At 42.8% G+C, this 24207-nt stretch overlaps 1 protein-coding gene across 4 annotated transcripts in view; it reads right to left on the bottom strand.

Moving 5' to 3' along the window:
* Window positions 1-4526: 4526 nt before the first annotated feature.
* ALOX5 (arachidonate 5-lipoxygenase) overlaps window positions 4527-24207 on the bottom strand; it is a 37125-nt gene continuing 17444 nt past the window's right edge. For 2 of the 4 annotated variants that reach the window (XM_051800099.1, XM_051800102.1), the window contains 9 exons: window positions 22483-22655; window positions 21585-21731; window positions 21285-21488; window positions 20968-21054; window positions 19120-19298; window positions 16278-16399; window positions 13948-14048; window positions 11529-11699; window positions 4527-10282 (listed from right to left, as the gene is read on the bottom strand). In XM_051800099.1, the coding sequence (XP_051656059.1) occupies window positions 10103-10282; window positions 11529-11699; window positions 13948-14048; window positions 16278-16399; window positions 19120-19298; window positions 20968-21054; window positions 21285-21488; window positions 21585-21731; window positions 22483-22655 (1364 nt within the window). In that variant the 3' untranslated portion in view covers window positions 4527-10102. Of the gene's footprint in view, window positions 10283-11528; window positions 11700-13947; window positions 14049-14367; window positions 14521-16277; window positions 16400-19119; window positions 19299-20967; window positions 21055-21284; window positions 21489-21584; window positions 21732-22482; window positions 22656-24207 lie in introns of those variants that run through there. The other 2 variants (XR_007906722.1, XM_051800101.1) reach the window with 2 other exon arrangements.

The raw sequence follows: 24207 nt of genomic DNA, 5'->3' as shown, positions 1-24207 counted from the left end.
GAAGGTGCAGATAGACACAGAGCTTACGGACTGACTGGTTGGTGACATGATCTGCCTGAGAGCACTCCAGTAGTCACAGAGCTTGGGACAGCCCCAAAGGCCCCACACTGATTCCTGTACATCATGGACACATCACTGCTGCTGTGGGACTGCTTTTATCATCGCTCGTGGGGGTCCCTTTGTACTCCTTCACTAACTCCAGAAATTACTGTTCTGGTGTTTCTGCTGTGGCTGAGAAAAGAAGAGAGTCTTCTCTACCTTGGAGGGAGTGCTGGGGACAACTTCAGCAGATGTCATCAACATATTTTATGATCTCAGATAATGAAACTTGTTGACTCTTCATCAGGGAAAAAAATGTTGTACCTACCCAAGGCATGGGAATGGTGTCTACACAAAATGACTCAGTATTTTTGTACTGATAACCACTGAGTGAGAGACAAAGTCAACAGCAGTTAGTCACATAAAGCCATGTCTGTGTGATTAAAACTGGAAAAATCACTGTACCAGGGGAATGTCAGACATGTCCAGGCAAAAACATAAGCTCCTGGAAAATCTGAATCTGAGCTCAGTGCTGATTCCAAAGGAAATAAGACCAGCAGGGATCAGTAGGGACAATTGCATGACTTGCTAAGATGTAAAGAAGTGAGACCTTAGGATTTTCCTCTTTGATAGAGTCTTACTTCTAAGCACTAAGCACCATCTCCACGCTTACACATGCTCTCTTAAAAGCAGTGAGATGCCAGAGCCCTCCCTTTACCAGGCAGTAAAGATTTACAATGTCAGCAAAGGACAAGAAATATTTCTAAAAAATTAACAACATGATCTAGCAGCAGCAGAGGGCACCAGTGACAATAACATCTGACTTCTTCAGAGCCCAGAATAACCCTGCTCGGCCCCAGGGCAGTCTCTTTCATCCTGTAAGGTCCCTTGGAGGCTCCAGCAGTTCTCCAGGACCCTTCTTTGCATCTCTGCCAGCCTGCTTCACTTCTCTGGCTGATCAGCTTTGGACTCTGCTTCAGTTCCACTTATCTCTCATGTTACTTAGCCCAGCTCCTCCCTGTGTGATCCTTGCTGATGCCATGGCCATTCCTGCCCTCAAAGCTTGTGCTCTGAGCACCCTCAACACCTTTTCCCTCTTTACTTCAGGTGCCCTGCCCCAGCTGGAAGAAGTCCCATCACAAGTACATTTCCCTGCCTGTGCCACACCCTGTGGTACCTTCCCAGAGATGTGCCTGCCCTGTGATTTCCCCTCCAAGGCTTTCAGCACTCCTTCCCATCCTCCACAATGACCCACACCTGGAATCGTAAGACACTCTAGAAAAGTCTGACCTTATAATTTTGCTAGGAAGAGAGAGTTTCTTTTTTCAGCCCTCCTGATGATCTTCCAGAGCACAGTGGACTGGCTAAACATAATCACAAAGCTACTTCCAAACTAAACCACCTTCCACCTGAAACAAGCTGGGTTTCAGGAATGCAAGAGAATAATGGTGGCAACCATGGAAGACCCACAGTATCAAAGGCATGCAATTTGTATCAGAATTCACATCATAGTTGTGTCAGGTATTTCTCTCTGGTTTTCTTTTCTGGCTCACACCCAAACCCTTGAAAGCCAAAACTCTCCTACAGCTGCATCACATCTGCCCTCTCTTATCTTCCCTCCAGGTCCAAATGCACAGCCATCCCCTGCCAGCACTCTGTGCATGGGAAGTCAGGCCACAGACGCTGCATGCTTGGTGACACAGAGATGTGAGAGCTGGCAAAGCTCTCACAAATCACTCCTGCTGCACTCACCAGCATGGTGGCCATGGGGAAGCAGTGCATGATTTCTTCTACTGTCAGTATGTTCTCATGCTGTAGCGTGTGAAGGGCCGTCTTGGTCATATGGTTCAATCTGAACAACACCAACACACAAGCAGTCATAAGTCATTTTCAGAGACTGAAAATCAACACCATTAGCAGCAAGATGCAACCATCTTTATGGAGAAAAAGACAGAAGTTAAGTCTTAAATGTTATGGCAATGAAGAGCCAAGCTCATCCTTCAATAACCTCAGGGAAACCAAACGGACTTTTCAGCTGAGGTTTTGCAAAGGATAAAAGTTGCACTTACTCGTCCTATGAATTTAATTGCCTCTGTGAATGACTGAAGATTAAAAAGAATAAAAGTACAGTTTGGTGATTGAACTTTGGATTAAGAAGAAACAAGTGAAATTTCCCAGCTTTAAGTGCCCCAATATTTGGAAAATCAAAAGTAGTCATCCAAAATATATTCTGAAGTGTTATTGGCTTAAAAAGATTTGATGTCAAAATACCATTTGTTACTTATACCAAACCTGGTTTTACATGCATTTTTTTTCAGTGAATTTATTCATAGTGAAAATGTTCATCTTGAAAGACCTAGACACAGGTGAACTTTGGCAGGTCAAATGATAACAAAAGCAAGAAACAAAACCATAAAGAAGTATCAGAGAAAAGCTGCAGATATATAACTTCTTCGATTGTATTTCTTTTCCTGTTGTTCAAGGATTTTTCGTTATTCCCCTGAATTGACTTAAACTGGCTTCTCCTGTTAAAATATGCATTTATAGATTATGCAGTTATAAGATAATGCAGTTTGACTTGACCATCTCTACAGCACAAAGAATTTTTGCTTGTTAGACTCCTAGCATAATCGTTGAAAATTCAGCCATGCTGAGCTCAAAAATTGCTGGCGATGATAAATCTATCATCAGTCCTACTTCTTATTTGAATTTTTCTCTCTTTAGCTACTGGCTCTTGACATGGCTTTGACTGCAGTGTTTATGTATTTCTATTGATAAAGCAGATAAAGTTTTAGAAGAGATAAAGTGTTAACAATGAAAGTGAAGCACTACATGTTTTTGCTTCTCTAAATGTGCATTGGGTGAATCACTTTTCTTGAAGTTGCCTAAAGAAACAGCAAGACAAAAATACAAGGAAGCCTGTTTCTATTCATATATATACCACCTGTATGTTGCCATTTGGGCATAGCTGTACGAAAAGTTACACCTATTTATCTATATGTTATTTTCATATTTTTAAATTAAGTGTGTTTAACTCTCCACTCTACCAGGGTGGGGTCATAGATGATTCTTGCAAGTCTTCCCAGGAAAGTAACTTGTTCAGAGCAATATCCCACCAAAAGAACAAGCCTCATTCTTCCCCTCTGTGATGCTCCCGTTTCTAGTACAGCAAGTTCTGCCAAAGGCGAAGGAAATTTGAATGGGGAAGCTTAGCCCATGCAGTGAGGTTGCACTGCATGTTTCTGAAAGCAGCTGAAGCCTTCAGACAAAAACCTGTTTGTAACACTATTTTTGTTTTTATATGTTCTTGTTGTTGCTGTATTTATATACTGTTCAAGAAGCATTTGGGCAACATTCTCAGGCACATGGTGTGATTCTTGGGGTTTCCCGTGCAGGGTCAGGACTTGGACTCAATGAGCCTTGTTGGTCCCTTACAGCTCAGGATATTCTGTGATACTGTGATTCTCATCATTTCTGAGATCTTTCAGGGATTGATTTCACAAGATTTCAGTGTTTATAAAGTCTTAAATTCTTACTGTTGACCCATCACCTCCGGTCAGTCCCACTGAGTCTCCCTTGGCAGTTTCGCACACACTGTATCAGTTGCTGAAGCACAGATTCCCTTTTCATGATTGATAACATCTTTTCTGGGAGATTTTTCACATAAACAGAGCCAAGAACAACCTTCATCCAGAACTCATCCAGACTGTGGGTGAGCTGCTAACTTGTCCCCAAACTTACATTTCTGGATCTCCATCTGTATAACTCTGAAAAAACCTATGGAAAGACATTTTAACCATTAGATGTTTTGATCAATTTGTACATCTGAATATGATCCCAATATGATCCATTAATTCAACAAAGCCCCTGACCTTTCTGTGAGTTACCCAAATGCAGCCCCACTCTCTTGCTTCCAGTACATGCATTTTGCGAAGCCTCCTGCATCCTCCTATTATTACATCTCTTGATTTCCTTTTGAGACACAAGTACTGTTATGAAAGTTTTCTTTCCAGAAACATTTCCTATGCATGCTTTGAGAAAACTAGTTTGTATCTTCGCTGTCAAGTTAGCCCTATAAAAAAAAAGGGAGAACTAAATTTTGGCCAATCTTATTTATTATTTCTTCTTGCTTCCATCTACACAGACAGAAGTACAAGTACCCCAACCTTTAAATCATGTAGCACTCATTAGCCTTTAAGATCAAATGATGCCAGAAAAAATAATGTTTCAGCAGTGCAGATCCTGGGAAGGAGAAGGCTTCCAGATGGCCTTTCATTCCTCAAACAGAAAAGGTTTGTGAAATGCTGCTGCCAAAACAGCTTGAATACACTGAAGCAACCCAGTAGGATCCCAGCGGTGTAAATCCATTGCTTTTAGGTTAAAATGTAAAAAACAATTTTTCTTCATGCCAAAAACCTACCTGATTTTATGTAATCCGCTATCAAGTCTGTTGATAGGTACTTTTACACTGGGCCAAAAAGTACATAGGTACTTTTACACTGGGCCAAATACAGTGGCCAAGTGAAAATAAGGCAAAACCTACATACCTCCCACAAACACAAGACACTGCTTCTGACCTGTTGTTTCCACAAGGCCAGAGAAACCAGATCTGCTTGTTTTAGGCCTGCCCAAACATAGCTTTCCTACCATCTGAAGCTCAGCAGTGACCAGGCAGGTACCAGGCAAAGCCAGACTATTCAGAGTTTTACCCAAACACTTTGTGAGACCTGATTATCAGCATATCTGGCTGGCTTTGCCTGCATGCAGGTCTGGTTTTCAACAAACATGCCCTTCAGACAGATTGTCCTACAACTGTTAGGATAGTGATTAATGCTGATTATTGATTACTGTTTAACATTGATAGCTACTAAACATAAGTAGATATGTGAGTGGCAGCAGCCAGTGCCATAGACATCACACTCTGGAATAGGCAAAAAAGGTATTTACGGAGTTAGTAGATATGAAAAGTTACCAAGCTTTGACCCCTATAATATCTTCCTCACAGATGAGAGAGAACTGGTTCATTATGTCATGTAGCTTGTCCAGATCTAACCCTAGAAACAGAAAAGAAAACAAAGGCTGGAGAGTGTATTTGATACAGCCTGAGCCCCAAAGGGCAGGAATGGAGCTCCCTTTGCTGCCATGACTGCAGTATCTTTGAGACAAAATGGTATGACTCAGCTTATTGGTGAAATGAAACAAAACATTTGTCTAAGAGCCACAAGCTGCAATCAAGGAACACTGTATTACAGATAAAGTATCTACAGCCTTTTAAAAGAGATGAGAGTCATCCACATGCCTCAGGTCCCCAGGAGACAGTGGTTCTTATATTGATGTGCTTCCAGCAGAGACAAAAGGACTCAGAGACTGCTGCCAGGTCTTCTGGAAGACCAACATACCACTCGTCCATGAGGATTTCTCCTGAAATGGATACTGAAGAGGCAGCAAGTTGAAAAGGAGGATCTATGTGTGGCAGCTGTTAGTTTGCACATTACATTAATCACTTCATGCATGTGAGGAAGGTGCTCAGAGAAGGTACTGAAGAGTGAATGAAGAGCTCTATGGACAAGCACCAAGTTAGGAAAGAAATGGTTCTTCAGTGTGCTGTATAAAAGGATGTTGTCAGTCTAGTTCCCACTGCCAATGCAGACTGCAGTAATTGCACTGAGTGTAGAGCATTCCCCTGCTGTACCTGTGCATTTCTGCTGAACTGGCTGGCCAGGCTCCCTAGAAACCTCTGCTGTATATTGGTATATGCAGGCAGACAAAAGCCTGAATTACTTTAGAGCAAACCCTGATAAAGTTAAATATAGGTTAAATATTTCTAGCATTGGACGCTAGAACCCCCCATGGCATGGGGGTTAGAACCAGATGATCTTTAAGGTCCCTTCCAACCCAAACTATTCTATGATAACTTAGCTACATAATTACAAATTGAGCCTAACCTACAGGATTTTAAACACTGTCAATCTAAAGTTAAAAGGCTGCTAGATATACAGTGTGCTCTCCAGAGAAGCTGAATTTGAAGCCTTATAGAGACCTACCAGAGTACCAACAGCTCACTTAGTATTTCTCTCACTCACTGAAGGTATTGCCAGCCACTTGCATACACACAAACAGGAAATTTGTGCAGTAACACAGATAATTTGCTGTGGGTTTGTGACATAAATCTAGGGACAAACTGCATATACACAGTTGCAAGAAGGAGGAAATGCAGCCTATGAAATATTGACTGAAAGCCATTGAAACATCATTGACATAACTGCCCACATGCTGCCCACACAGTGGTAATAGATAAGCGTTTTAAAGAAAGTCTTACAGCAAAAGAACGCAGGAAAATAATCTATTCAGTTTACAAAAGAAAGGGGAAGAATCTAGTAGGGAACTGGTCAGAGAAGGATTTCCAATCACACAAAGCTACTGCAAGAAGCTGTCTATTGCGAGATGCAAAGGCTGAATGCATGCGGAACTAGAAGCAGTGCATGTTTTTCACAGCATGAGGGATTCACCAGTGAGACAAGTGACTCAAACACCAGGGTGAATTATGTAATTCCAGGTTTTGGTAAACCATGAGTGGATATGTTCACAGAAGATTCCCGTATCAAGCACCCCTGTATTGAGTTTGAAGAGGGAAATCCTAAGGCCTGTGGTGTGCTGAAATCAGTCTAAGCAATCATAGCCATGTCTTCTGGTGATAAAAACTCATGACTCAGTTAACCTCTAAATGTACCAGCCACGTCTGATTATGCAATATTTATGCCTGTTTATAGTATAAATGAAGCAACCTATGCACTTGTGCGACTATCTCAGTGGGCACAATTTCTTCCTAGATACTATGTCTCTACTACTGTGGCAGGAAAAGCCACTTGCTGATTGAAACTTGCTAGTAAGAAACTCATCTTCTGGGGTCTATTTTATGTTCTGCTCAACATGCAGCAGAGTAAGTAACCCTGAAAGGCCAAGCCTGAAAACTTTGTCTGCTCTCTAGGCAGCCAAAATTAGCATGCTTCCAGTAAACAACTTTCTTGTGGTCTTTCTAAAGGAAGCACCTCAATTCAGAGTTGATCTGGGGGACTTCAAGAGCTGATTGCTCTTGTTCCATTTCCCCACCTGTAAAATGGGGATTGACCAGAAAAGAAAAGGGTAACTTACTTCCTATGGGATGAACAAGAAGTATGTGAGCTTTTTTTCCGGGGGCAGTGAGAATCATATTATTGCAAGGGATGTTTGGGGGTTGGGAAAGGGAATACGCCAAAAGAAGTCTATAGAGGCAAAGTCACCCTGCAAAAAGAGGAAAGCATGGGAGGCCACTGATGAGAACTGGGCTGGCTGTGGAGGCCTAAATCCTCACTGTCATTGATGAACCCAAAGAGTCAGAGACTTCAGCAGGGAAATACCTGCTCTGTCCCCTCACTGATGGTCCCTCTCTCCATCTCATGGCCTCCTTTTCTCTTAAGGAGAGATTTTTTTGAATCTGCTTTGGGAGAAAACATTAGGCTTTCTCCCCTACTTGTGGCAGTCCTTTAGGACAATGCTTACCAGTTCATTTCTCACTAGCACTGGCATTTTATAGCCGAGTGTCCTCTCCAGTGACCAAATGCCAAGAGGAAGAGCTGAGATAACAGAGCTGCCTGAGTTACTGCCAGAATTTCCTAAACCAGATATCTCCTAGTTCAATCTTCCAGCCAGATGAGAATCACTGCAATTGGAAAAGACAGCAAGGAAGCTCAAGTTGAAGAGTCATGCTAAATTCCCTTGGACTGGTCAGTAGCAACAGCCACCCAGCCAGGACACATGCTATTGTTGGGCTGATGGACACCAAGCTGCAGTTCCTATTGCAAAGCTGAGTGCATGACACACTTCAGAGACAGCTGATACTTTCATTCCCACCTAGGAGCCATCCTGCAAGTAGACACTCTACCTTAGCACCATGGCTTAGGAGATACCTCTGTGCAAGTCATGGTTAAAGGTGCAGGGGAGGAACCCATGGCCCATGCACAGCAAGATGACTTCCTGGTGGAAAGAGAACTGAAAAGGAGGCAGGACTGGGACAGCAACATGTGTACGCAGACCCCCTGAAACAGTAAACACTTTATTACTTGCAAGTATCTGCTTCCTTTCTGGTGCCAGTATTACTTTTAACCTCTTTACCTCTTTCCACAGCCTCTCCTGCTGCTGAATCAGATTGCTACCACCAGTCTTCAAAGCTGCACAGTCAATTACCCAAATCTCTCACCAGCTGTCCTAGGTCCACAGGCTACAGCAGAGGGCACAGATCCAAGAGAACATCCATCAAAGTCTTCTCATATTTTGTTTTCTAGACAGGTACTTGACTATGCAAATCATTATCACATGAAAACAAGAGGACATTCTCTGAACACAGGGGAAGGACAAGAGTTAGAGCTTGTTGGATATATTGCATCAGCTTGTTGCAATTTTGCTTTCAAGTTCTTGCATTCAAGTTGCACTTTTCTTTCCCACCCACCCCCCTTTTTTTTTCTGGAGGGGTGGGCTCACAGGTTGTTGTCTGTGATCCCTTGGTCTTATTCCAGTGTTGCTGCACAATTGCATGACTCCACTCCTGCACTCATCCCTTCCCATGGGCTGCAGTAAGAAGATGATGAACAAATCATAAATGTACTTCCTCAGTAACTGGAAATGGTCTTACCTTCCACATCTTTCTCAAAGTCTTTAGCTGGGGGGAGAAAAAGGGAATCAGTCTGCTGTAAAGGGTCTAAAATCAGTTTCCACACCTGTTTCATATGAAAGTTTGTATATTTTAGTAGTACCCTTTTCCAAATCACACATGAATGATAGAAATAACTATATTTCTCAAAGAGCAGAAGCTGCATTTCTCTACACAGCACATTGTGTTTATTCCTACAAGGTTTTTGAGACATACAGCATTAGATACTGAATTAGGAAATAAAAGCTAGATGTTCAGTTTTGTTTTATTAGAAGATTTCTTATCTATTGAGAAAATACGTTGCAGGCTGGTGCACTTAGTAGAAGGAACAAATTCTCAGAAAAATATTATCACCAAAAGCACAACTCTTAAATTTCTCAAACCTCAATTTTGCTTTCATTATCTCAGTGACTTTCTCAACTTTAGCCAAAGCTCAAGTATTTGAACCTATTTACCTCTAAACAAAACAGACAAAACTCAGTTGTCTCTAAGATGGAACATGTTAGTTTTGCTTAACTGGTCAAATCTAAGATTCCTCTTAGAAGCTGTCGATTAAGCCTTCTCCAGAAATTCTTCCATTATATGAAGTAGCCTCCTCATTCCCCACAAAACAGAACAAACTGTCCACAAAACCCAGCAGCCTCAAGCAAGGAAACAGAAACTGAGCATAAGCACTGCTAGGTCTGTACTTGCTGCTGTTGTGCTAAGTAAAACATTTGTCCGTACGTGTGAGGGACATCAAACTCTGCTGGACAGGCTAAAAGAAACCTTTCTAGTTTTATGCAGAAAATACTTAAGTTTATGTAGGTACAAAATTTTTGGCTCTTATGAGATGCTGTTTCACATGAACTTGGTAAGAAAGTGATAAAATCCCATCAGCTATGTTAAGAAAATGTCCTTCTTTTACCTTTATCCTTATTAGGATGTTCACAATTGTTGTGAAAATATTTAACATTTGTTTTAATCATTAAAGATTTACATTCTTCTATGTCATCAGTGTCACCTATTTAAAACAGGAGGGATTTTAAAGATATGACTTGTTTATTGCTCATGATACTTTTTCCATTGAGTAAGTGAATCTGTGATTGCATTGTCTTGTCAAGGAGAGGGCAAGATAACAGAAACATGTATATTGATTCTAAGATTAATTTTAAAATCCTGGAAAAATAAACTTCTAACAAATTTGACCTAGAGGGTTGTCGACTAGACTTTGTCTGTAAGGTTGGTCATAACCACATGTGTTCTGAAAGTTCAGATAGGCCAGCTCTGATGGAGGGGGTGGGTTTCTTATCCATTTCTGAAAGTTAATTGAAGAAGCATATGTAACAGAAAAGCATCATCAGCTTTACATGCCTCCAAACTCTCCTGGCTATCTCTTCAAACAGCAACACTGTTGGGAATGCGATCTGGGGAAAGGTAGTAGTAAGGAAGCTTTTTGTTCTTGTTGCGTTCGGTGATGGTGTTGACAATCTCATCCAAATTCTTGCGGAATTTTGCCATAGCCTCTTTCACTGGCTTCTCCACGAAGTGTTCATCTGGGTACATGCCCAGAAACAGCTAATTGAAAAACACCAAGAAATCATGCTTTAAGTAAGCAAAGGCAATTCTGTTTCAACATTATGTCATCCAGCAGAACAGCACCCAGAGTCTCACCTCACAAACGCTACTATTAAAAATAGTACTAGCAATATTTAAGCTAGTCTACATCGACACTGCCAATGAAAGATGCTCTCTGCTACCTCCCCTCCATTGCTGGCTGCTTCTTTCCATCCTTGCATCTTTTTGTAGCGCTAGTTCAGGTGTCTATGTGGCACCTCCTCCACCTGTACAGAGCTCATCTGCTGAAAAACAGGCACTTCTCAGGCCAGTGGTCAGTCAGATTGAGCTTCCTAAGCCAGATCTCTGCGTAGCCATGCAAACATTTATGCTGCTAGAGAAAAGGGCAGCATGAGAGTGGAATTAACAGCCAGAGATGAAAAAGGAAGATAACTACTTCATTCAGTGACAGTGCAAGTTTCTGTTGACTTAAAACTGTCCTTCAGAGTTTCAGTGACAGTTGCTTTAGTCAGCTTGGACTCGAAGGGTGCTCTGAATACTGCACTGACAATATGCACACTTAGGTGACTATTTCCCATGATACTACTCATAGTACCAGCTTCTCTGCTAGTACTGCTTTTTTTAAGAGAGAAACTTAATTTAAAGTGCCCTCTGTCCATCATCATCCATTTAAGGATTTCAAAACATATCCGCGAGAGAGAGCCCTTGGGTGAAACAACCAAGTACCGACAACCTCATTTTACATGAAGGAAATGGCTACACACTATGCTTGCAAAGCCTTCTACAGGCTTGTTTTGTTTTTGCTCCTCACCAGCCAGGCACAAGCCACCACTGTAGTGCACGTGGCACTGGAGCAGATTTTTCAAAGGGGCAGGACATGGGGACAGAGAACTGCTGTACCTTCTTCCCCAGCACTGCTGGGGCAAGGAATGGAAAAAACCCTTATGACTCTGCAGCCCTCTTCCTCCCACACCAGCATCCTTATTCAGCAATGCTATGGACAAGTTTAGAAACTTTCATTTGAGCTGAAACAGAGTCTCAGTAAAAGTATGACTTCTTGCTCAGAGCTGGTTTGCATCTGGCAGAATAAGGACAAACCCACACCACTGACACATCTCTACAGAAAAGTAAACATAGTCAAGTCAAGCACAGAGCAGCAATACAATCTTGTGAGTCTGTGCAGTCTTGCCATGGCCTCGTGGTCTCACCTACATCTCCACCACCCAGAGAAGGGAGGTTGACTTACTTCTTTGTCCTGGAATTGGCTTAAGGCCCAAACAGCTCCAAGATGCCAACAGGAACGTCCCCTGTCTGGCAGACTCTCCACAATTTGCTCGATGGTGACAGTCCCCTTTTCTGTTGGAGGAGGGCAGCGCATTGTTGGTGGGGCATTGGGAATCCAGGAACACCAGTCATACTGCACAACAGAGCAAGAGAGCACAGTGAAAAGCTACAGTCGTTGGTATTTAGGAACACAGTGAAGAAAATCAGGAGTTTGACAACCGGGAAGTTGCTTCTGTATTATGAGCCTTTCAGAAAGAGAGGATATTAAGACAGGGAGATGCTCTAGAGAAGGACTGGAGGTGACAAGGAAGTCCCTTCTGTTTTTGCTCAGGAACTCACAAGAGAGTCACCTAAATGGGAGTAGTTATTCTGCTAACCACAGGCATGTGCCACACAGCCCAGATTCACCAGCCAGGCTAAGGCCTTAGCTATTTTATTAAACAAAGACCTTTTCTGATAACCTGAGGTGACATCTGAAAAAAAAAAAAAATAAAATCCCCTTTTCTCCAGTTTCTCTTTTCTGCAAAATTTCCTCCAAAAACATGCCCACAGTACTGTGGTCAGGCAGTAAGAGAGATAAAGGATGCTGGTTCATCAAGTAATATGGAATATGGCATGCAGATATGGCCATGGTGAGTGGCAGACTGGGAACTCAGAATCACTTCTGGCCTGCTTCACTGTTGTGAGTTGGTGATGTCTCCTTTTGCTTCAGATATGACCCTGAGTTTTGCTGCAATCTGAGATGATGCACTTCAGCTTAAAACTTGCAATACTGTCTGTCACAGTACCCTTCTGGACAAAATGTCCAGCCCACAGTTGAATAAAAACATCATGTGGTGGGTGAGCAATTGGCTCACAGGTCGAACACAAAGGTTAATAGTGAATGAGTAACATCAGACTGGTGACCTGTCACTAGTGGGGTTCCACAGGGCTCCATCTTGGGCCCTGTGCTCTTCAACATCTTCATAAATGACTTGGACACAGGACTGGAAGGGATACTAAGCAAATTTGCAGGTGATACAAAACGTGGAGAAGCTGTTGACTCCCTTGAAGGCAGGAAGGCCCTGCAGAGAGACCTCAACAAATTAGAGGACTGGGCAATCACCAACCATATGAAGTTCAACAGAGAGAAGTGCCAGATTCTGCACCTGGGCTGAGGCAAACCTGGATGTTCATAGACTGGGGAATGAGATGCTGGAAAGCAGTGCCATGGAAAGGGATCTGGGGATCCTGGTTGGTGGCAATTTGAATATGAGTCAGCAGTGCCCTGGCAGCCAGGAGGGCCAACCCCGTCCTGGGGGGCATCAGGCAAAGCATTGCCAGCTGGTCAAGGGAGGAGATTGTCCTGCTCTGCTCTGCACTGGGGCAGTCTCACCTGGAATATTGTGTGCAGTGTTGGGCACCACAATATAAGAAAGATATTAAGCCATTAGAGAGTGTCCAAAGGAGGGCAACGAAGATGGTGAAAGGCCTTGAGGGGAAGCTTATGAGGAGCAGCTGAGGTCACTTGGTTTGTTCAGGCTGGAGAAGAGGAGACGGAGGGTAGACATCATTGCAGTTACAACTTCCTTGTGAGGAGAAAAGGAGGAGCAGACAGTGATTTCTTCTCTCTGGTGACCAGTGACAGGACCCTAGGGAATGGCCTGAAGTTGTGTCAGGGGAGGTTTAGGTTGGATATTGGAAAAAGGCTCTTCACCCAAAGGGTGGCTGAGCACTGGCACAGGCTCCCCAGGGAAGTGGTCACAGCACCAAGCCTGACAGAGTTCAGGACACATGGTGTGACTCTTGGGGATGGTCCTGTGCAGGGCTAAGGGTTGGACTTGATGATTCTTGTTGGTCCCTTCCAACTCAGCATATTCTGTGATTCTGTGAAATTAGCACAACTTACAGCAGCAACCCACAGTAATCACCTGTGCCTGTGCTCGCAGCAGAGTAAAGCTACTTAGCATAACTCACTGCATTTCATTGCAGAATGGGCCTCACACTACCATCACATCTCAAATCCAGGCAGTTCAGGTGATGTGTGAAAAACACGGTAGCTAGGCTGGACATCTGAACCCTTCAGCATTCCTGAAAAAGGTCTTACCAAATGCTTGAAAAAAATTGCTCCTCATAATAGAATCAGTAAAACTAAAATATACAAGTTAGAACCCCTAAATCTGAGCTTTGGTACATATGTAGGACTCGAAAGGCCTTTCTCAGTTTCCAAATTACTGCAGTTTCCATAGACTTCATGGGGATTTGCAGATGGCTCTCCAGTTATTTTGACCAGAAACAACAGTGTAATTCTGTACATCTACTAAAAAATACTTCTCAGACCTTGCACTGGTAGATGTACCTCCCAGTCCAGAAGAAAGAACAGTCTTCCCACAAATTCCTACCTGACCAAAGTTCACAGCTGCATGTTGAGCCGATGCGGTGAATATTATCACTGTGAGATATTCTGCTAGTGTCTCTCGTGTCCTGATCATCTTAGGAAACCCTAAATGAGGGAAATGAAAAGCTTAAGTAACCCAGCTATGAAGTAAACCTTTTATCCAGCAGTAATCAAAAGAAAGGAGTAAGAGGGCTATGAAGCAGTCACTGGGGAGCAGGGCATTCTATGAGTCTTGCTGTGTGGTCTAACAGAAGCTACTCAACCTCTCTATGCCTTGGTTGTATGGTTATAAAAACAGGGTGATCCTGCCTTACCTTATACAGGTTTGTGAGGTATCACCATTTGCAAAGTATGTGGTATTCCGTAAGGGAAAGACAAAGTGTAATTACACCTTTAAAAAACACTGTGGCCCTGTCCTACCTACCCTGCAGCAAGGCACCCAGATAGTCCACAGGGCAGGGGCCTCAGATGCTCCATTTTTCTTCAGTCTGCAGTGCAAGCAGGGAAGGCTCATGTCAAGGAGGAAGTGACCATGTGCTTGTATTTATAAAGGTCTGAGGCTCAGCAATCAAGTGTACTGTGAGAAAGAGAGCAGGGAGAGCTTATTCGCTGAAATGGGAAGTGAGGAAATGAGAACTTCTGAAAGAGAAACAACAGAATGAGGAACAGAAATACTTGCATTAAGCTGTCTTTGAAGGAGAATAATCAAATGGAGCTATATAAAGAAAGAATGCAATAGTCAGGGACTAGGGCAATATTTTGCAACCAAAGCAACCCTAGGCCTGTATCTCTCTTATCCTCCCTAAATAACATGGTGCTGTACTTCCTGTCCCATTCCACTGTGACCACAGGTCCCAGTAAACCTACAGCTCTGTCAGTACCCTGGAGCAAGCTGCCCCTGCTCAGCTGCTTCACCTCCACCACCAACCTGATGCAGATGTGAACTCAACATGAGAGAGGGAAGAGGCACACGGTATCTCTGGTCAGCCACTAAGCCCCAAGTGGAGAGGACGCACCATCCCCTCCTGTGTTCTGCTATCCTAAGCACACTGTGCTCATCTTTAAAGGAGTTTGGTATTCTCCCAGTCACAGCAGCCCTCACAGGGAAGAAACAGAGACTAGAGGGGGAGCCCCAAGTGCCATAGCCTCCCCCATTTATCCTCCTCCCATTCTTTACAGACCTAGCCAAGTCCCCCTGCTCTGGAGTGGCAGCAGTGCAGACAGAGATGGTGCAGGCCTGGCAGGCTTCCCATTTGCAGTGGCAGCCCTGCCCCTGGTAGTGCTTGTAGCTTCCCACCCCAGCTGTAGCCCTGGAAAGGCTCAGTACTTGTCCCATATCATGATGCTTAGGTCAAGCATGAAGTTCCTACAAGAAGGCCACTTCTAAGCTTTTCCTAAGAGACAACTTGACAAACAAAAAGGATAGCAACAAGGTGTATCCCGATGGTTTGCTTGACCAGGAAGAGAGAGTCCAGGAGGCTGTTATACACCAGCATATACTGCTAATGACTGGAAATACAACAGATTTGCCTGGACATCTTGCACTCAAATGTGTGCCTGCAATGTCAAAGCCATTTGCCCTAGGTCACTGGCCAACAGGTGTTGCCAGATGTAAATCAGCCAGGACAGTGTGAAGAATCCTCACCCACCTCTACAAACTCCTGAAAATCTGCTTGGAAAAAATGTAAGTGGAAGTAAAAAACTCCCATGTTTAGGGAAAGATAGGGGAGTGTTAAGTCACATGGGAGAATTGAGCCATGTTATGGGTGAGAGCTTCCATGGCCAAGTAATGGTTTGCAAGAAAAGAGAGGCAGTGAGAAGAGACAGAGTAAAGGAGAGTATTTCTTGGAAATAATTATGAGTATCTTCTCTTGTAGAACAGCTCAGTGGTGATACAGATGCTGAACAAATAAAAAGTGCAGCAAGATACTCCTGGAGAGGTTCTTACATGTTCTTATTTGGTGCAAGGTTTGAAAGAAAGGATTCAAGGGGGTCTCACTGTTCCTTGTGATTTCTGTCAGTCTGCCTGGTGGTTCCAACAGTACCTACAGACATCATCCCTCCCCAATGCTTAAAGCATAAGCAGACAAGATCAAAGGACCTATCCCCAGTGCAGAGAGACTACATGAGTTGCCCAAGCTCATGAGAATCTGTGGCAAAGGAAGGCACTGTCTCCTGAGGGAGGGCCTGATCCAGGGTCTCACCCATAAAACTGAGCATCTTTGGGCCAAGAAGAGAGAGGGTCTCTAACAGCACAAGGCGTGCTGTGCATGCAGCACTGCTGTCAGCAGGGAATCAACAAGCTGCAGACCTGGCAGGGCCATCACACCTTACCCGAGGCTTTCACACCCCTCATCCCATAGACGTAAATGTCTTTGACGAAAGCCTGGAGCTCCACATCCTCACACACCACCTCGTCGCTCTCATAGTAGATGTGAATCACATCCTCTGCAAAACTGTGGGCAGGAACAAACGAACAAAACGAAATCAAAAGGAGAAAGCAAGTCTGCTGTTCCTCAAGGTCGTCTACTGCCCTTGGAAATGCTGTGTGTGGAAAGCGATAAGGGCAAGAGGTCTCAACACTCTCCTACCTCCTTCCTACAAGCAGTGGGAATGCACAGAGGGAACTTTGATTCATTTGGGACTGCAGCATCACTTCCTCCCCCAACAAGATGCTGGACCACACTGCATCTCCTGAACAATCTTGTGCACTTTATTCTCTTATATCAGCCTTTGCTCCTGCCCAGACCTCTATCATCACATCTACATTCTTCACTTAATACAGACTCCCTTTTGCATATCCACGTGGCTCTCACACTGGTAAGTGGGGTTCCCAAACTGTGATACCAGTACGATCCCCTTCATGTGGGACACTCCAAGGCTGCTCCTGAATATCATTCAAATAGTTGCACCCCTCCTACTGGACATCCTTTTCATGAAACACAACTGGCACACTCCAAAGTGGAGGTGGCCCAGGAAATTTCTCCTGGGGAGAAGAGATCTAGAGCTATTTCCTACACCCACCTGTTTACAGCAGACATCGCCTCCCTGTTCAGTTCCTCTTTTCAAGGTCCCTCTTTCTACAAAAGCTCCCCAGGCTAACTCACCTCTGAAAGAAAGGCTCTTAAAACACTATGATAACAGAAAGAGTTCTGAAAGCATTAAAAATAGGTAAGCCTAATTTCCTGAAGATTTGCAGTTCATGACTGAATGACTGATTAACTTGGCTATGTGCTGAGATATTCTGTTAGCTCTGCAGGTACCTATAATCTCTTGTTAAACATTTTGACAACAACCCATAGGGTGAAACATTTGTCTGTAGATGCTGACTGATGCAATTAAAAACTGTTATTCAATAGAGATTTATCCCTTAGTAAGATAAAAATCTATACATTTTATAAATTTATTGCAATTTGGAGACTTTTATTAATCTGTCAATGTCGTTCTTATCAACCAACAAAGTCAAGAGTTGTCATTGAGGCAGACAACTGCATTAACACTAAGAGTTTAAGCAATTTTAGCTTTTAGGGGAAGCCAAAGGAAAAGAAAAATTCTGCTAAATGCAGAGAGAGAACTGCATGAGTTCTGTCTCCATGCATTTGGCACAGGTGCCAGGTGATATGTAATGTAATCCTCCTCTTACAAAATGTCAGTGTTTTAGACCCCATTGCATAGAAATATAGGTTAGTGTATAAAGTGTAGGTGAAGCCTTTTGGGCTGCAGTATCTTGGGTTGATACGTCTATCTGCAGTTAGATCAGAAAGAGGAAGTTGAGTATTAGAGAAGGGGTTTACAAATTTGCCTTGTGAGACTCCTTGTTTCTATAGGGACAACCTTATCAGCTTTCTTAAGTCTACGCCATCTACCACATGTGAAGTACTGCTGGGAATAGAAATTACTTCATCAAAAGTGAAGACTGATAACCCTGCAGTGTGGGAGATTCATGGTGACTAGACACATACACAACCATGTCAGGAATCCTGACCATGGGTCAGGGTCTCACACACTCTAAAGGGTACTGCCTACACCATTTATAAATCAAATTATTCACCTATGAAGAATCTCTCAGCCAAGTTTGAGGAAGTGTAACACAATCCTCCAGTGAGGTTAACACCCACAAACAGTCAAACTAAACTGAGTTGACTAAGTACTACCTGGCATTTGAAAGTCATATCTTGATATGCAAAAAAAATACAGGAAAGAGAAGGACAAAAAAACCGGACTACATAAAGAAAACAACCACAGCAAAGTTATAACTTCCTTTTCTCTCAAATGGGCACTAACAATTGCAGGAAATTTTGCAAGATAACCCCTTGTCAAAACACAGAGAAAACACAGGAGACAAAGATATACCCAAAACTTTGAACATTATGCTTGCATCATAAACGCTCTATTTTCTGTACACAAAAGATCTAATTTTTAATGAACACGCTTTTCAAAAGTCATGCAACCAGGAACAGCTGCATATTTAGTAAGCAACTTATGCTATGCAAAAATACATTGTTTGTTAAACTAAACATTGCAGCAGAATAAAACCCTTATGAATCATTCCATTCTGAGGCAGCGTTTCAGACCTGAAAAGGAACCACATTTGTGTGGTTGAGCAGCCTTGCAGTACCTCTCCTGACTCAGAATTGCTGCCCTCCCTGATTAAACTAAGGCCTTGCAATTTTAAAGCATTTTTTAAGAAAGGTTTTGCTCTAATCAATTAATACCTAATTTATTGAGTTTCAAAAGACAACTTTCACAGAAGTCAATCTTACATTTTCACTCCACAAAAACCTTGATGAACTCATGTGGCTGGCTCAGAGAGCTGGGTCTTCTTTTCATTTGTGCATAGCTAAAAAAATTGTTATTAAATTCCCTTTGCAGGCTAAATTCCAACTCAGTAAATTCTTGAAATCCTATAGAAGAGTACTTATAAAGGGTGCTCTGAAATACAGAATACAAGAAAACTGAAAAAAGCAAGAATTAACAGTCTTTCAAGAGTGTGTACTTGGCTGTATCTTTTTCCTCCAATTAGATATGCTGGATGGAAAAGGCACCACCTTACTAAACAGTCAATGTATTGTTCACAAGAGAAGAAGTGAAGAGAAAAAGTGAGCAGAAAAAAAAAGAGATCTGTGTCTCTGTGACAGTGACTTTATGAGCCATTTCTTGAACTATGGTCTTTTACCTCTTTATAGCCTCCCAGACTTTAATGCCATCATCCCGGTAGTAGTAGTAGGGGATATCCTCTTTGCTGTCCATCCCTTTAGCTTTGATCTCCTCTGGGAAGCAGAGGGAACGGTAAGTCAGATCTTTCATTGCTTTCTGTACCATTTGTACATGTCCTCCTCCACCTGTAGCATTTGCCTGCAGGAAGAATGGCAAGATGGGAACAGTGTTCACTTTGTGCCAAGACTGGTTTTCCAAATTTGCAGGAGACAGTATTCAGAGTGCTGATGAATCTCTTTTTCAAGGAGAAAACCGCATCTCCACACAAAGTACCAAACTGCAGAGTTCTACTGGAACTGTGCATTTTCACTGCAGAGATTTCATACCTCTCCCATGAATCACTGTTATGAACCACATTTTCACCATAGGTACAGCAGCTGCTTATACTGGAGCACAGCACCATCAAAGCATGGCACTTTCTGCCAGCCCTATGCTCCAGAATCAGTGCACGTGTGAAGGAAGGCAGCCATGAGTGTGTCAGATGAGGGCTTTAGCTAAACTATGCACTGCTGCTACAGAGTAGTTTAGGAGAAAATGTTTAGGGATGAAGGCTATCATTAGCCACCCTGGAATTTATGCCTGGACATCAATCCTGCTGGGTGACTACTGATGAGGACTGGCCAGGGTTTCAGTATATTTACATTTGGAAAACACAGCATGTCTACAACAGACAGCACTTCAAAACTCTTTAGATAATCACCACACAGAAGTTCCCAAATGTTGCTTTTCTAGCATATGATGTGAAAAGCAGCAGTAGTCACCTTACACTTACTGTCCTCCAGCTGGTTGTTCATCTACATTGGAACCAAGAAACTCTGGAACTCCAGGACCCTTGCTGGCAGGTTTTAGCCACACACTCTTCCCACATGCATGAGGTGCGGACATGATGCTTCTGTTTAAAGGGATAGGAGGTCTCCACAGTCTGCAGTGGAGTACAGATGACACAGAAGGTGGCTGGATTTAACCTCTCTATTTTGCTTGGGTGAAAAACTCCAAGGCAAGGAAGCTATTTTGGCCTGGTGCAAGTGGTGTAAGGAAGACAGAGTTGTCCTAAAACAGAGGTTCCCTCTTTGAAAGGGCTTCTGAAACCTCCTCAAACTTAACATTTACTCCTAGCATGTTGTTACAGAGACTGCTCTGTGCTGACTTACCGTGGTTCCTAGATCCAGCATTCTATTTCTCCCACTTAACTTGGGGTCATCTGTCAACTGACTGAGGATGCACTCAACCCCTCATTCCAATTGTCGATAAAGATATAATATATTGCTATGTTTCACTGGCTCAGATGAAGCTGAGATTTAATCCTAGCAGATCTGCTGTTTATGGCAACTCAAGAAGACAGGCTGGAATCTACACCCGCTATTTGTGGGCTTCAAAATGTCTTACCTATGTGTCTTTCAGTGATGAAGATTTCAATTTGCAATTTTTATTCTCACTGAGTACTTAAAAGAAATTTGGGACTTAACTGTGTGCATACGTGTACAGAAATTTATGTGCGCAGTATGATGTCTTGCACTCCTATACTTATAACCCAAAGTCACATCAGCAATATGTGAGATACTGACTGACATTGGCCAGTTCTGATTTGGCTACTTAGAGGTGAAAGAGAATATCTTTAGGATAACAAGCCATCAGTTCTGTGTGCCCGTTTCTCAGGTGATATTAGTTATGTCTGCCCTTTAGTAGCAAGGTCAAGAAATAAGGCAATATGTGATTAACAAAGGATATGTACATATATAACCACAAAGAACAACAAAGAACCCTGAACAAACATGAACAATGAAGATTCACAAAGAGGATTACCTACCTTGTCAAAAAGGCCACATTCACAGATAAGCTGTTCTCGGGCTTTGGTATTGATGGCTATTGTGAACCGCATATGTGGCACCAAGAGCTGTGAAATGGGACAAACAATGACAGAAGGCAAATTCTCAGACTGAATTCAACAGCAACCAGATGTAAAGGTTGAAGTCTTGGAGGTCCTGGTAGTTTAGCTGTACCTTGCCTTGTAGGGCAGCTAGTTAAACTATTTCAGCAGAACTATCACCAGAACTTCCTTTTGGTTTGTCAACCTGATGTGATAACCACCCTAGCCCACATACACCCCTTCATGCAAGAACCAACCTTGAAGAGGGGATGTACAGCAGGGAGCTGCCGGAACATAGCTATGCTGAACACCTCTGAGACTAAGTGTGTCCGTAAGAGGTGGGTCACTGTCTGATGGACGTGGAAATCAGATGAGCGGACCCAAATTTTAGCCAGCAGCCAATCGTATGTGGCATCTGAAGGAAGGAATATGGGATTGTCTGGCCCAGGCTTTTGACCAAGCTGAAAGATACAAATAACATGAAATCCCAAGTACTTCATGTTTAAAATGAGACAACAAGCAACGTGTCCCTTGAGAGACACTGACAGTAGGCCCACCTGGATTGCAATAGGTACAATTTTATTCTCCAGATTCTTATACAGTAGACAGATGGGTGCAGCCAAGTACTGTATTGTGCATGGGTCTGTTTTATTGGCATCCACACCATCAAGGAGCTCATAGTCCACAATGAAAATGTTTCCTTGCTGGGGGGGGAAAAAAAAAAAAAAAAGGAAGCATGATGTGGTTTAATGGTGTGCAAGCAGCAAGGCTTGGAACAAAGAAATGAGAAGTTGAGAAGTCTTGGCCAGAGACTGACTTCTGCCTGGTGGTTACAAGCTACCACTGGCCTGCCCTTGCCCTTGCTCATAGTGGCTCAGGGATGATGCCATTGAGACACCAAGTACCATCTCACAAACTGACTGACTTGTGTCTGCAGAGTCTGACAGTGAGTCTTTCAGCAAAGAGCATCTATGTGTTTGGTTCTCATGCAGTGACACTCAGATGTAAACAAGTTTCACACTGCCAGTTGAAGAGAACCCTGTGCTCACTGTACAAACAAAAGCGAGGCACCACCCTTGTCAACCCTTCTGCAGCATGTTAGTTCAACTCAGCAGGTGACAACAGGGTAAGACCCTACCAGGAAAGGAAGAGACACTTTTCCCCCCTGAGGCATTCAGTCAATCCCGAACCTTTTAGAGGAAACCACTGAAAAAGGACCCTTCACTTCCTGGTTACAGCTCTTCCACTGGACCTGCAGAAAGGCATGGCCTGCAGCTCCAGGATAGCAGGAGAAAACAGTCAACAGAAGTGCTGTCGATCTGCAGAGACAAACGGCTTTGCCATGACCAACCAGAAAGCCTGAAGAGAGATGTGGCTGAAGCAGTTAGAACAGAGTTTGGAGCTTAGAGAATACGAGAAGGAACGGGTGCAGTCCAGCCTGATCCAGAGCTGTACCTTCACTTCCTCTTCCAGCGTCAGGTTCCTCTCCAGACTGCATTCTACCATATCCATAGTCACAGGCAGCTTCTTGGGTATCTCTGTGCATCTCTGTATCAGCACAGGATTACATCCATTCAGGAACTGGTAGCCAAACATAAAATCTTCCTTCCAGTGCTGCATCACATATTCTAAAGGAAAAACAAACCTGGACCATCAATATTTGCACTGCATCAATGTCCTACTGTATTGTAGGATTCCTCCTTTCCCCCTCACTTTTTTGTTATACTGCACTCCAACTTTGACTACAGAAAGTAGCAGAAAAGGATTCAAAAGGTGACACAGAATTTTAAGAAAAATACTCTCTTCATCTGTAAATGACCTTCTCAAGTCTTCCATTTTATTTTTTAATCTCACTCTTCAAATTCACAAGGCATATGCAGTACAGAGGGATAAGTCCAAAAACAGATGGCACAGGCAGGAGAAGGGCAATACACAACAAGGTGTGTAGGGAAAGAACAGCAGTGGCTAGAGCAGTTCTCTTAGCTGGAGCTGGGTGAGGGATACCTGGGGATGGGTTTGGATTTGGCTTTCACTTAGTAAAACTCCTCATTCATTATTTTGCTTGTTTAAATTTTTTCCCTCTATTTATTTTTCAATTGCTAATATAAACCCAGATTAACGTATCAGTAAAATTCTAGTCTGGGGTATTTCATCTCTTTACTATTACATATGTAGTACAAACGGATGTTTTCCATAGTTGCAGTGTTCTGTTTCATAATGTCATGTCACCACTTCAGTGATGACTGATAGCCATCAGTTTACAAGTTCAGAGTCAGAAAAAACATGATTATGTGAAAAATGCCATTGGTGTCTTCAGGGGAAAACTTAAGCTAGTAAAGTTTTCCACTATTTTCTATTTTCAGACAAGGTAGAACTTTTTCTGAAAGCAGTTTATTTTTCTAAAGAGGGTAAAAAGATGAAAAATATAGGCCCAAAGGAATGCAGTGATAATTAAAACAAAAAAGTCTCAAAACCCAGAATGCTCTCTAGCAAAGCATAAAAACATTAAGTTTACATGAAGTGACATTTACATTATCTCTATCAATTGCATAATGAGTCTGAAGCTGTATCTGAAGTTTACACCAAGCAAAAAATAATTCATCACCTTAGACAGAAACTGCATGACTGAAAAATGCCTTGAACCATCTTCTCCATTATCCCTGTTTCTGCCAAGGCTTGTAAAAATGGCAAACTCAGAATTGCATTAACATAACTGAGACTGACACTTAATGTTTAAATGTCACAGAATTAGAGCTTTCCTTGTGGGTATGGAAATGTTATCAATGAAATTAATTGCAGATCACATCTAATTCTTGTGTTAAAAGTATTTCAGGAAGCAATCTTATTAAATGTAACAAATTGCTGTAATTAGTTTTTAATAGCTTTGCCACCTCGTGTGCTTGGTTTTATACCCTTGACCACATAATTACTCTTATTTGCGTGAACTGATCCTTAGGTAGCCTGAAGAAAGGTAAAACTTCAGAGCAGGAGGGAAAAGATTTTCCTTTGCAGTCTGAGTAGCCTATTCACACACATTTGAGGAGTCACACACTAACCAATTTATAGTAGCTGTGCATTTATTATATCCAGTAACACGATCCAATAAAGTAACCATGGGTGAGAGCAGAAGGTTGGGCCTGGCTCACAAATCCAAAGCTCCCCAGCCCTGCTCTACACAAA

The sequence above is a fragment of the Manacus candei genome, unplaced genomic scaffold, assembly GCF_025592945.1.
Source record: "Manacus candei isolate 608988 ecotype Guabito, Panama unplaced genomic scaffold, ASM2559294v1 h1tg000050l, whole genome shotgun sequence".
NCBI lineage: Eukaryota > Metazoa > Chordata > Aves > Passeriformes > Pipridae > Manacus > Manacus candei.
The sequence above is the reverse complement of the archived record's forward strand: the minus strand, read 5'-3'. Positions and strand labels throughout refer to the sequence as shown.